Genomic DNA, 13,130 nt, shown 5'->3' with positions numbered 1-13,130 from the left:
TTACGTGATCAGGAGTGGGTTCTTTTCATTGCACAATTGGTTACAGATTTTTTTCAAATTTAAGAGGGATTATGTCTGAGACTTCCAAAAATGCCTTGAAAAAGAAGGCGGCTCTCAAATGGTGCTGATGTTAATTTATCGTGCCTAAAGGTCAGCATTTCTCAAATGTTCTTTCACACAATGAAAGATTTGTAGTGATTGTGGGGGTGTGAAATGTAGCAGTGCAGTGAGCTGGTGACATTTTGGTTCAGTAGTTTGTGCACTTGGAATTAGACTAAGCTAACATTTCTTTTTGACCTCATGGAAGCACTCCATCACAGGAAAATGTGCTGGTAGCACCTGACAGCAGATTGGGGTGCTCACATGTGGGCTGAGAATGAATGCAGCTGAGCAAAGATCGGTTATACAGAGTTCTTTACAGCCATCCTTGCTAATTCTCCATTTCCTTCACATAGGTGAATTAATGGAACAAAATGCAAGCCAAACAGATTTAACTGGGGAGCAGAACAGCTTCTTTTTGTCCCTGTTTGGTTTTTTCCCCCCTCCTTCACTCTGGGGCATTCAAAACTGGTAAAAGCCCTTAGGAGGGCATTTGCTCAAAGATCGAACACTAGTTCTAGCCCCTGCCAATGCATAAACTGTTGCCCTATCTGAATGTAATTTGTTTCAGTCTGTAGTCTGTACTGGATCGATTCCATTGTGTTCTCAGATATATGGGCAGGACAGAGGTTCAAACACAACCGCTAGCTCTTCTAAGCTGAAGCTGTTGATCTGCACTGAGGAAGTGCTGTTCATCCCTCCAGCTTGTCAAAAGTGTCAGAGCTACTGCAGAAAACAGCTCTTTGTCTTTTCTGCCTTTCCTCCCCCAAATTCCACATGTGGACAGTGCAGGTTGTATTCTTTAGCAAGCACATGATGGAGTAAAATAAGGGTTGGAGGGACTCCCTGATAGATTATTTTAGTAGATGCAAAAAGCTTTCTATCTGAAGTCCTCCTAGGCCTGGTTTCTGCAGGTAGGATCCTGCAGAATCCATCATGTTGCTGCAGTACTATTCTTACTTGGTGGTATACCGAATCTGCTCTCCAAGAGAGAAAATTGAAGTCTTTGTTATCAACTTGGTCCTCTCTGATTGATTAAAATGCCAAATTCTGGAGACAAATGAATTTGTTTCTAGTCTGTTCTGGTTTTAATTAAACCAATAACTCTATTAACAGAAAGAAAACCAAGTTACCACTATGCCGTTTTTTTCTCTTGCGAGGTCAGACATCAATCCTCAGAGACGGGTGAAATCGAGCTTGAGGGCTCCACATGGTCAGAATTTGGACTAGCAGCCCAAGTAACATGGCTCTTGCAAAGTCAGGCCAAACACAAGCGTATAAAGCTAGAACTTCTGTAAATCCTATTCCTTCTCCTAAAGCAGGGTTCATGTTTGTATATAAGCCTTCAGTTATCTTCACAGAGTCAATGCTGTTATCGATGATGCTCTCTATCCCCAGGGAGAAAATCCAGCCACTGAAGTAAATAGGAATTTTGCTTTGGGTTTTTGCTTATATTGCATTTAAAATGGGTAGAGGATCAAGTTATGGCTTCTGAAAGGAAGTTGGTTTTGTAATTCACCAAGATGCATTTGAAGACTTGAGATGGTCTCATTGATATTTTTGTAGAAGAAGACTCATTTTTTATTTATTGATTTCATCTTTAGTTCTATTTTCATTTCAGTAAAGAAGGCAGTATCTAAGAGTATAATTATATATCCCTGCCTTTTTCTGTGTAGCTTATGGTCTTAAAACAGCCAAGCTCTCTTGTCACATTGTATGGCTCAATACAATTGAGGGGAAAAGTGGGGAAACTGATTTCTAAGTCTTCCTCTTCTCTATAATTTAGGAAGGTTATGATTTCAAGCAAACCAATCGATTATCCCATCTTCACTCTGCTTTTCAATTTTCCTAGTGAACATTACATTATAGAGGTCCAGCTTCCAGCAAAAATGTTTGAGTTGCTGCCACAAGAGATTAAAGAGGGAAAGCTGCTTCGTATGTATCCAGTACTCTTTAATGTTGGAATCAATGAACAGCAAACACTTGCAGAAAGGTAAGAGAAAAATGTGTTTTATTTTCTCTCCAAGTATTCTGGCCTAGTCCAGGGTATCTCCCAGGATTAAAACCAAATCCTGGGCCACCCCACATTGGTGTGTATTTATAAAAGCATTAAAGGAAATAAGCACAAGCTATGAAGCAGTGCTAAATAATGAGAACGGTCCAAGGGAAGATACGACCTTATGCAGGATTTTCTCATACAATCAACCCTAAGTTTCCTTTGGATATCTATAAAATAGGTTTCTGTTTCACAGAGATTTGTTTCCATACAGTACTTTGGCCTTCTCAAGCATGAGTTTGAGGATTTGAAATTCTTATTATCATCATGGGGGGTTTGAAGTTAACAAGTCACAAAGTAGAAAGAGATCAGCTGCCTTCCAGTACCTGAAGAGATCCTACAGGAGGGCTGGAGAGGGAATTTTCATAAGGGTATCTAGCAATAGGACAAGGGGGAATGATTTTAAACTGAGGGAGAATAGGTTTAGACTGGATTTTAGGAAGAAGTTCTTCAGTGCAAGGGTGATGAGACTCTGGAATCAGTTGCCAGGGAGGTTGTGGATGCCTCCTGTCTGAGGGTGTTCAAAGCCAGATGGGACAAGGCCTCGAGCAGCTAAGTCTACCTGAGAGGTGTTCTTGCCTGTGGCAGGGAGGTTGGAGTAGATGATCTCTGAGGTCACATCCAACCTAAGCCATAATCAGGTGTGGTAGTTCACAACAGGAAATGCATTAATAACATATTTGTAGGAACATGAAGGCTGATGGCATTATCAGTTGGTTTTCTTTAAATTATAACCTTCCAAAATCTGGCTACATTTCTGAGGTGTTAATAATACTCTGAAAAGATTGCCAGAAACTAATTAGTAAGTACAATAATGGTCAGTTTTTCACCAACCTATTTATTTTCCCTTCGAAAAGAAAGGTATCTGTCAATCATGTTAAATTACCAACTTTGTGCAGTTCTAAAAATGCAAGGTAGACTTCCACAGTGAGACAGCTACATTTTCTTTTTACTGCTTTTATTAACAGAGCATCCAAGAGACAATAATACAGATCTTTAAACCACGTTCACTACAAACTCAAGGCCAAAGGTGTAGCTGGGGAAACAGAGGCAGACAGTGAAAAACCATTAAGTTGTTCAATAAGAAAGAAATTAAGGACAGCAGGAGTTTCACATCCTGTTCTTTGTAGATAGAAAAGTAAAAAGTATAGCCTTTTAAGGAAGGCTTCTAAGGAATACCATCGAGTAGCCTTGTTTACAGGAAACTTCCCTGAGTTGTGAGTGGTTATGGGTGAGAAAAGTCAGGTAGAAAATTGAAATGGGAGGCACAGGCTGAATCAGAAGTCAGTAAGGACTGGCATTTTACTGATGAAAGAGTTGAATGTTTGGTTAGAGAACCTGAAAAATTCTTGAAAATGAAAATAGCTTATTCTTGATGCTGTGAAGAAGGAAGAAGTGATGCTATGAGTGGAATGATGTGACCAAAGTGATACAGAGCCAAAAAATCAGTCATGACAATTGTGACTAGAACACATCATGGTTTTCCAAAATCAGAGAAAAGGAGTATGCAGAAACCAAGCAGCAAGTTCAAGAGAGCTTAGATAGGTGGGATATGCAGGGAGGAATGTATGTTATAACACTCTGAAGAAGTATTGGACAAGATTCAGAAATGGCCTGGACATAGGAAGTCTTGGAGATGAGTAGGTGTCAAAAGATGTCTGTCTGGAAAGTGAAGTGACAGGAAGAATGGTGGCATCAATGTAAGAAGGATATTGAGACACTTGAATGTGTCCAGAGAAGGGCAACGAGGCTGGGGAGGGGTCTTGAGCACAAGCCCTGTGAGGAGAGGCTGAGGGAGCTGGGATTGTTTAGCCTGGAGAAGAGGAGGCTCAGGGGAGACCTTATTGCTCTCTACAACTACCTGAAGGGAGTTTGTAGCCAGGTGGGGCTTGGTCTCTTCTCCCAGGCAACCAGCATCAGAACAAGAGGACACAGTCTCAAGCTGCACCAAGGGAAGTTTAGGCTCGAGGTGAGGAGAAAGTTTTTCACAGAAAGAGTTGTTAGCCATTGGAATGTGCTGCCCAGGGAGGTGGTGGAGTCACCGTTCTTGGAGGTGCTCAAGAGGGGATTGGACGTGGCACTTGGTGCCATGGCTTAGTGAGTCATGAGGTGTTGGGTGACAGGTTGGACTTGATGATCTTTGAGGTCTTTTCCAACCTTATTGATTCTATGATTGTTCCCAGTGGTGATTTTACCCTGTGCACAGAGCAAGCCATCAATTAAAATACAGTAAGTAAATCAACATGAAGTAAATAAAGTTTAGTAAAAAAATACTAATTTCTATATCTGTCAAGCAAGTTAGTTTGGATTATTCCATGCAGAGGAAGCTTTCCTGCACAGCCTTACAGCTGTATGTATTAGACTTAACTTCAAATGTTGCTGAGCTGCTAAGCCTGCACACTTGTCTTTGAGATCAGAAACACTCTGCATGACTTTTTGGCAAAATTTTTTGTTGGAAAACGATCATGAGGCCAGAAATAAAGTCTTGTGGTAAATTTCTAGAGGGGAAAAAAATATTTATTAGATGGAAACATCACATTTTTTAATCAAGCTTAGTTGAGCATATGTCTGAATAGTCTCATGTGCAGTGATGGCTGCTGAGGAAATGGCTGAGTGTTTTCTGTCTTTGATCCCCTTTTTTGATCCCCTTTTTGCTGTCTTCTGATATGTGCCCCCTTTTCTCTACCTGAATTTCTCACTTTCCTGTCTGTCTGTCTTTCCATATTCCTTTATTTCCTTTTCTGTCTTCCTTTTCTTCATTTCAGGGCTATTCTAAAGATGAGCCCCAAAAACTTGGTCCTAACGACCTAAGGGATGCTCCTGCCTTTTCACTCATATCTCTCACAGCAGAGGCACTAGGAGATAATTTTTATTGTTATTACTGTTATTTTAGCCTGTGTGAAACTGGCTGCTGCAGAAAATCTGCTCTCACAGAGGATGATCTTTGCCTATATAGAATCATATAGCTATAGTCAGTTCATGTCAAAGCATAACAGCATCCTGATGATGTCTGGGTTTTCTGTGAAGGATAATGAGGATGTGGGTGATGTGTTCCCAGCAGACCTGACTGCTGCAAGAAGTGCCCAAACACAGTCCTGAGCTGGCTGCAGCACTGTGGAGTGACTGCTGAGGTCTGTGCTGCAGCAAGCTTCCACACAGCCCACTGAAGCCAGCTAGCCTGTGGGTCGTAACTCTGTGAAGCTTAAGGATGAAATCACTGCTCAACGGCAGAGAAATGATTCTCTCATTAGTTTCTGGTACAAGAAACCAAGATAACTAACAGCTCTGGAGCAGTGTAGGGCAGAAAGGGCTCAGAGAAGTAATCAATTTGACTATTTATAGCAAATATTCTCAGATCAGAGCAGAAATGCCTTTTTTCAGAAGGTTTTCCACCTGTCACTTGCATTTCTTCCATCTTTTGTGCCTTTGATATCATCCAGCTTGGTAGAAACTGATCCACCTGAGCAAGATTAAGAGACGTAGGAGGCGGTATTGTCTGCCTGTGGTGCCATTTGAAATTCCCACAAAGAGCCCTTGTGTTTATTCAGGATTTGTGAAGGGGGAAAGAATATGTGCTTTATGCAAAGAAATCATTCAGAAGGATAATTACCTTTGCTTTTTGGTATAGTTTATGGGGGTTTGCATCATTCTGTTGTACTCTTTTTTTGTTTTTTCTATAGGTTTGGAGATACCACTTTGCAAGAAAACATTAACCAGGAAAACTTAGAACTTCTAAAAGAATATTACAAGCTGTTTACAGAAAAAATGCCTCCTGATTGTGAGTACACTACAATGCAATGTCCAAATCACAGAATGTTATGGCTTTGGAAAGGTTTGATGGGTGAAAGTTTACAAGGAAGTAATGTTAGCACAGTATTGCTGTGCAGCTTTTTATGTTTAGGGCTCAATCCCAGAACCCATTCCATACAGCTCTGCTGAAGCCAATAGTGACTGCAGGCACAGTGCCACAGCAGAAACTACCAGCAGAATGAAACAGAGTAATGATGAACTAAACAGCTCTTTTAAATTATTAATATAATATGCTTTTTAATAGTGCAAGTAGAGGACAGTCTGTGCCTACTATATTGGTACAGAAATACTCAGTGGTGTTTTCATTGGTTTCAGTTATTCCCTCCATTCTGATTTTGCAAATGTTTTAAGGTATGGCAAACCACTGAGAAATCTGCAGATGCAAATAGAAGCAATGAGCCACATCATAATATCACTAATATGAATATCATGGTTCCACTAGAATGGGCCCTGCATTCCAATTTGGTGTCATAAACATTACTGTTCTGTTGCTCTGATTGTTGAAAGCAAACACTGAAAAGACTGTTTGTGTCAGTCTCATCCTGTTAATGTAGTCTTAGTGCCTAAACTGTATTCCCAAATGTTGCAGATTTTGCAGCCTCATTTTAAATAGCTTGGATGTAGGTCTCTGCTCCTTCCCTTTGGCTAAGGAGGGGTGAATCTGGAGAAGAGAAGGCTCCAAGGAGACCTTATCCAACATCTGAAAGAGGCCTACAAGAAAGCTGGGGAGGGACTTTTTAGGGTGTCAGGTAGTGAAAGGACTATAGAGGGATTGGAGCAAAAAGTAGAAATGGGTAGCTTCAGATTAGGTGTTAGGAAGAAATTCTTCACCATGAGGGTGGTGAGAAACTGGAAAAGATTGCTCAGGGAGGTGGTGGAAGCCCTGTCCTTGGGGGTGTTTAAGGCCAGGCTGAATGTGGTTCTGAGCAACCTGCTGTAGTGTGAGGTGTCCCTGCCCATGGCAGGGGGTTTGGAACTGGATGATCCTTGAGGTCCCTTCCAACCCTGACAACTTTACGATTCTATGAATCTAAAGTCTGTCATCCTTTAGGATAGATGAGTGACTCCTCATGGGGAATGCTGCTGGTTAAATTCCTGTGCAAAACTCTGGTTCTCTTACAGAGCACCTTCTGCTGATTACTTCTGCAAATTACCTGTATGCATGTACATACAGGTATATCTGATGTGTCACTGTGTGTACATGTTTATCTTTTGTATCAGCATGGTTTTAATTTGTTAATAATTTGGACAGAAGTGAAAACTCTGTTCCTAAACGGTGGGCACTAAGCCAATCCATCCACCCACATCTCCAGGATTCCTACAAGGAAACTCATAGTTAATTTAGGGGAATCTTGCCAAGAAAGCATCCTGAAAAACTAACCTCATCTGAGGTTAAGTCTGAGGTAGATCTACTACCTCATAAATAAATCTGATTATATAAGAGCAAAAATTTGCATGCAGATAGTATTGGCTGCTTTTCATGAACAGAAACTAACCATGAACTGTCTTCCTGTAGCAGGATTATTAGTGAGCCACACAGGCTGCCTGGACTTCTTCCAGACGGGGCAGGCTTTTGAGAACTACACTTGTCCAATACATCATGTCTCTTCTGGTTATTACCTTCTTGCTTTTTCTCTACTTCTAAGATTTGGCTGTGTTCTTTGTCCAAATTTTACAGAACATAAAGCACCTTCTGGTTCCACTGTGCTTCCCAGTAACTCGCTGCCATTATACACACTCACCCTTTTAAACCAGTTCCCTGAAAAGAAGTGAAGCTCTCCAAGCTGTTCAGCTGGAGGAGGCCTTCAACTCCTCCCTAGTTCCCCCACCTCTGTGCTCACGTTCTTAGGAAGATAAACCTCCACTGAAGCTAGCAGCAGCCCTGGTGTTGTAGCCAAGTGAGAGTACAGATAACTCCTTGATGGTTTTGTCATCCCTTTCCAGGCAGTTTCCTGTAGTGCCAAACCTGTGCTACAAAATAAATGCAGGACCATTCACAAAGCTGTAAAGTTACAAATAGTGCTCATAAAGCCAGACAGAATTTGAGGGCTCACAGCCCTGTTGGGCAAGCTGTTGCATTCACCATCCTTAGGCAGCCTCACCTGCCTGGTGCTTTATTCATATATTCCATTTCAATGAATGAAATGTTCCACTTCTATAAAGGTATGACCACCTTTACTATTGGGTTTTCTCTCATCTCTGTAATTCCCCTTGCCAATAACATTCTACCTTTCTCTCTATTCCCAATTATTAAAAGTCTTCAGCTGCACGTGATGTGCATGCCAAACACTGACTTTCTATCTTCTTTTAGATGAATATGCACTCTGTCACTCACCTTCCTTAATCTCTTTAATTCTCTAATAGAGAGCTCTGAAAACAATAACCAACAATGTGCTCCCAGAATGATTCCTGCTGGAAATGCCAACCAAATGTATTTCTGGTTTAGGCATCAAGATAGTGCTGCTTTTACAGAATAGCTATCAATAGCGAGGCTACAAAAATCACAGAACTGTCAGGGTTGGAATGGACCTCAAGGATCATCCAGTTCCACCCCCCCTGCCATGGACAGGGACACCTCACACTAGATCAGGTTGCTCAGAGCCACATCCAGCTTTGCCTTAAAAACTTCCATGTGTGATTGTTGTTTAGTAGCACAGAATTAGTTGTAAAGAACACCTTAGAACTGAGTTTAAACATCTAAAAACACAAAATCAGAGAAACCTGTGAGAGGTAGTCTTGCTGGTTTGATACCAAACACTCACAGCAGCATCAGTGTTGCCCAGTTTTCATAGAATCATAGAATCAATAAGGTTGGAAAAGACCAGAGAGATCATCAGGTCCAACCAAGGGGAGACTTCATTGCTGTCCGCAACACCTGAAGGGAGGTTGTAGGGTTTTGTTTCATGTGGGAAGAGGGATGCATGCAAGGTTTAGAAATCCTGCAAATGAAGGGTTTCTTACATGGCATCACAATGCAGTACTTGTATTGTCAGCAGTAAATCTGTGAGTGTGTTTTGTGCTTCTAGGCTTCTTCCCCTTACAATCTATGAGAATGATTTGATGGTTTAATGCTGCTTTGCGGCACGAGGAGTTTAAGCAATCGATCATCTCCAGTCAAGATGCTGCTTGTTTGGCAATATTATAAATTAGGAGAATCTTGCTTTACCTCTGGTGAAGTCATCTCTCAGATGATGCATTTTGCTGTGAAGCAAAAGAAAACTGCTTCAAAGCAGTAAAATGTCTACCCTAGTGGTACATTCCCATAATGTGGAAGGAGCTGTGTGGAGCACTCATTATGTGCTACGTGTTTTAGAGAACAGATGCAGGGGAAGTGCAGTAGTCTAGGAGGTTGTGATGTATATTTATATGCTCTGCACTATCTAATTGCATGATCAGGAATTGTAATACACAGATAAAAAAAAATCCTCATTAAGATTATTACAAAGCTAGTTTGAATGTACTTTTTCTTCATTCTTTTTCCTTTTGGCAGCACAGTAGGTGTAAGGCAACTTAGACATTTTTAGATGAGTTCTTCTTGAGTGTATTTAAATTACTTCATACTATGAATCATGGATAAGGGAAACTACAGAATTCATTACAGATAAAAGGTATAAGCCTGTTGATAAGAGAGATCATTCCAGCTGTGATCAATTTAGGAGAATGGATTTTGACCTACCTTAGTAGTTGTCTCATTTTTACCCTTTGAATTGAATATAAATTTTAGGGTTTAGGTTTGGGGCTTGGGTTGGGTTTTTTCCCCCCACTGAATAAGCATCATACTTCTTGACAAAAGTGTATCAAGTAATCAATTTGGTTTCATATTCTTTCAACTGGTTCTAGGCCCCTCTGATTATGATTTCAATTGCATTTCTTTTTATGTCACTACTGCAAGAAGAAATTATTTTTAAAAACAGATTTTTGTTTGTTTCTACTGATTTTCAAAACTAATGGAGATAAAGGTAGCATTAGAACAAAACTTACAAGAAATAAGGTTTGCTTATTCCCTAAATACTTAGCTGATACTTTCTATCCTGTGTTCCCGAATAAGGCTGTAAATAACAGGTCTGTTCTTTACTTTAGGGCATTCTTTACTCAGCACAAATATATCATCAGCCCCATTCTAATGAGCAAACCTTATCATGCTTTTTTCCCAGGTCTACCACATTTTCAAGAACAAAATGATTTAAAGGGATTGCTAGAAAATCTCCATCAAAATATCCAGGCCAAAAAGAGAAAGAATGTAGAAATCATGTGGCTGGCTGCAACGGTAAGCTCTCTTGTTTCGAACAGTTTCACACGATGAACTAATTTTCACATGCCTGCTGATACTGTAAGTGCAATGGATTGTAGGACTATGGAAAACTCAAGTGATTAAAGTAGATAGATATGCTGAAAGAGCTCTCTGACATTTCCATTCTTCTGCTCTCTCATCCAACTTGTGAAAAATCTCTCTTCTTCTTACACTTACATTACAGGTATTTTCTTGTTCTCACTTTCTTAACTGGTAGAACTGGCTAAAATTTGAAGCAGGAAATTACCCTGGTCACTTTGAAGGCTTTTTTCTGCAGAGTTTCTCCTAGGCTATGCTGCTGCTTGATTGTTTTCTGGTTTTAACTAACTGAGTCTGTTTAAGGCAGAGGAATCCCTTCATCCCCATATGGGCAGAAACAATTCCTTGAATGATCATACATAGCTGTACTGATCCCTGGGTGACCCCACAAGTGACTGGCTGCCAGCTGGATGTGGCAGCATTCACCACCACTCTCTGGGCTCAGCCCTCCAGCCAGTTATCGTCTGTGAGCCTTGAGGTATGGCTCAGGACATCATGACTTCCTCTGGGTTTTGTTTAGTACTGCTGCACTCAACTTCTCATTTTCTGTGGTTAAGATACTTATGATTTCTAAATAAGTGTTTCATTGTATCTGTACAACTTTTAGCCAGTCACATATTATGGAGGGCTTCAGCCAGTGCTATGATGACAGTAACTCCAAAGGCACTGGCACCAACACAAAATAAGCCCGAAGTGGAAAGGGCAGACATCCAGACCCAGAAACACAAAGGAAAATGATTATCAAACAATGAATTATACTTTGTTTATACTCACAATTCTGTTTCCCAGTTCTGTGGGAAGCATCTAGGGGTTTGCATGTTCAAAAAAAAACCCCAATGCTTTGGTGTTTATAAAGAGCTCAAGCTCTTCAGGAATGCGAAATTCAACCTTAGATTGATGAAAGTGGCCCTGGTGTCTCTGCCCATTTATACAAAGACTTAAATCTTTGGCATCTACTGAAGTTATTGAAGCAAGGCCTTGTTTTTTGGAGAGCTTTCAACTGCATGTGCTCCTCCAGGCAAATAAATGCTTGATACAAAATGTTAATGAAATTTTCCCAACTTTCCATGAGCACCAGGAACAAGATAATATTAATTGTATCTTTGTATCAATTACCCTGCTGTAATTTTTTCGTGTTGTTAATAACATTTTTTTTCCCCCTTGTGGTTAATAAATATTATCCCATGGAATGGCAGCATAAATCTGTTGTGAATAAAAATGTAAGCTTTTCTTCAAGTACCAGCTCTGCAATTACTGTGAAACATTGCTTTTTAAAGAACTAAAAGATAAATCAGCACAGGGTTGTGCAAAATGAGCTACAGTGAATATGACAGAATTAATCTTTGGATATAGAAAGTTGTTTCCTGACTCCCTGGAGGTGCAGAATTTGTTGTATTCATGGCTCCCTGAAAATAATTTCATAGGTAAGAAGCATTGGATATAAACTGTTTCAGATTTTTCCTTCCAGGTGTTCTGCTTCTCTTTATATGATGTTACTGCAGTCTTCTGAAACAAGAATTTCTGGACCCACCGTTAGCATAGAATCACAGAATGGTTTGGGTTGGAAGGGATCTTTAAAGGTCATCTGGTCCAGCCCCCATGGACCAGTAGTGAGCAGGAACATCTTTAATTAGATCAGTTGCACTTTGTTACATGGGGTTTTTTTGTTGAAAAGGATGTGAGGATGTCTCTTTGTTACTGCAGTTGATGCAGGAGAGATTCTACCAGGATATGCATAGATATCTGCTTCTGCATGTAATCCCCATGCTAATGGAACTGTGAGAATACATCTGCTGTTTAAAAGTCAGCTGTTGCAAATTTGTATCAGAAACAGTTCTTACACTAAATAGAATAGAACAGAATAAACCAGATTGGAAGAGACCTTCAGGATCATCTCATCCAACCTATCATCCAACACTATCTAACCAACTAACCCATGGCACCAAGCACCCCATCAAGACTCTTCCTAAACACCTCCAGTGATGGTGACTCCACCACCTCCCAGGGCAGCACATTCTAATGGGCAATCTCTCTTTCGATGAAGAACTTCTTCCTAACCTCCAGCCTAAACCTCCCCTGGTGCAGCTTGAGACTGTCCTCTTGTTCTGGTGCTGCTTGCCTGGGAGAAGAGACCAACCCCCATCTGTCTACAACCTCCCTTCGGGTAGTTGTAGAGAGCAAGAAGGTCTCCCCTGAGCCTCCTCTTCTCCAGGCTAAGCAACCCCAGCTCCCTCAGCCTCTCCTCACAGGGCTGTGCTCCAAACCCTTCCCCAGCTTTGTTGCCCTTCTCTGGACATGTTCCAGCAAGTCAACTTCTTTCCTAAACTGAGGGGCCCAGAACTGGACACAGGACTCAAGGTGTAGCCTAACCAGTGTGGTATACAGGGGGAGAATGACCTCCCTGCTCCTGCTGGCCACACCATTCCTGATACAGGCCAGCATGCCATTGGCCTCAGAGATTTAAGTGTTACGTATTTTTACTTCCTAAACTGCACCCTTCAGCTTCTGTCTTACAGCAGGATAAAATAATCAAGAGTATTGATTGATCCTGGGTTTAGTCTTCATAGTTTCATATGCTTTTATCATCCCTTAATCACAATAATGATCATTTACATCTGTGTTCATAAGGGAGACCTAAACTTCTAGTATGTATTAAATCTAGTTCTCCTTCTACTCCTTCTCCTTCTACTCCTTCTCCTTCAATGTATTTGGGGTAGAAGTAAGCAAAACTGAGGGTAGGATTCAGTTTGAATTCTAACTGTAAGCTCTGTGCCCTGCTATGGTGATCTCACTGTATATTTGATAGTGTCCCTTATTAGATTTCAGATCATTAGA

At 40.8% G+C, this 13,130-nt stretch overlaps 1 protein-coding gene across 4 annotated transcripts in view; it reads left to right on the top strand.

Annotated features, from left to right (window-relative positions):
* Positions 1-13,130, top strand: part of INPP4B (inositol polyphosphate-4-phosphatase type II B) — a 319,510-nt gene that overhangs the window by 270,184 nt on the left and 36,196 nt on the right. For all 4 annotated transcript variants that reach the window (XM_054172577.1, XM_054172578.1, XM_054172576.1 and 1 more), the window contains 3 exons: positions 1,952-2,092; positions 5,836-5,933; positions 10,120-10,232. In XM_054172577.1, the coding sequence (XP_054028552.1) occupies positions 1,952-2,092; positions 5,836-5,933; positions 10,120-10,232 (352 nt within the window). The remainder of the gene's footprint in view (positions 1-1,951; positions 2,093-5,835; positions 5,934-10,119; positions 10,233-13,130) is intronic.

Source organism: Dryobates pubescens, chromosome 24 (genome assembly GCF_014839835.1).
Source record: "Dryobates pubescens isolate bDryPub1 chromosome 24, bDryPub1.pri, whole genome shotgun sequence".
In the NCBI taxonomy this organism is placed as follows: Eukaryota; Metazoa; Chordata; class Aves; order Piciformes; family Picidae; genus Dryobates; species Dryobates pubescens.
The sequence above is the reverse complement of the archived record's forward strand: the minus strand, read 5'-3'. Positions and strand labels throughout refer to the sequence as shown.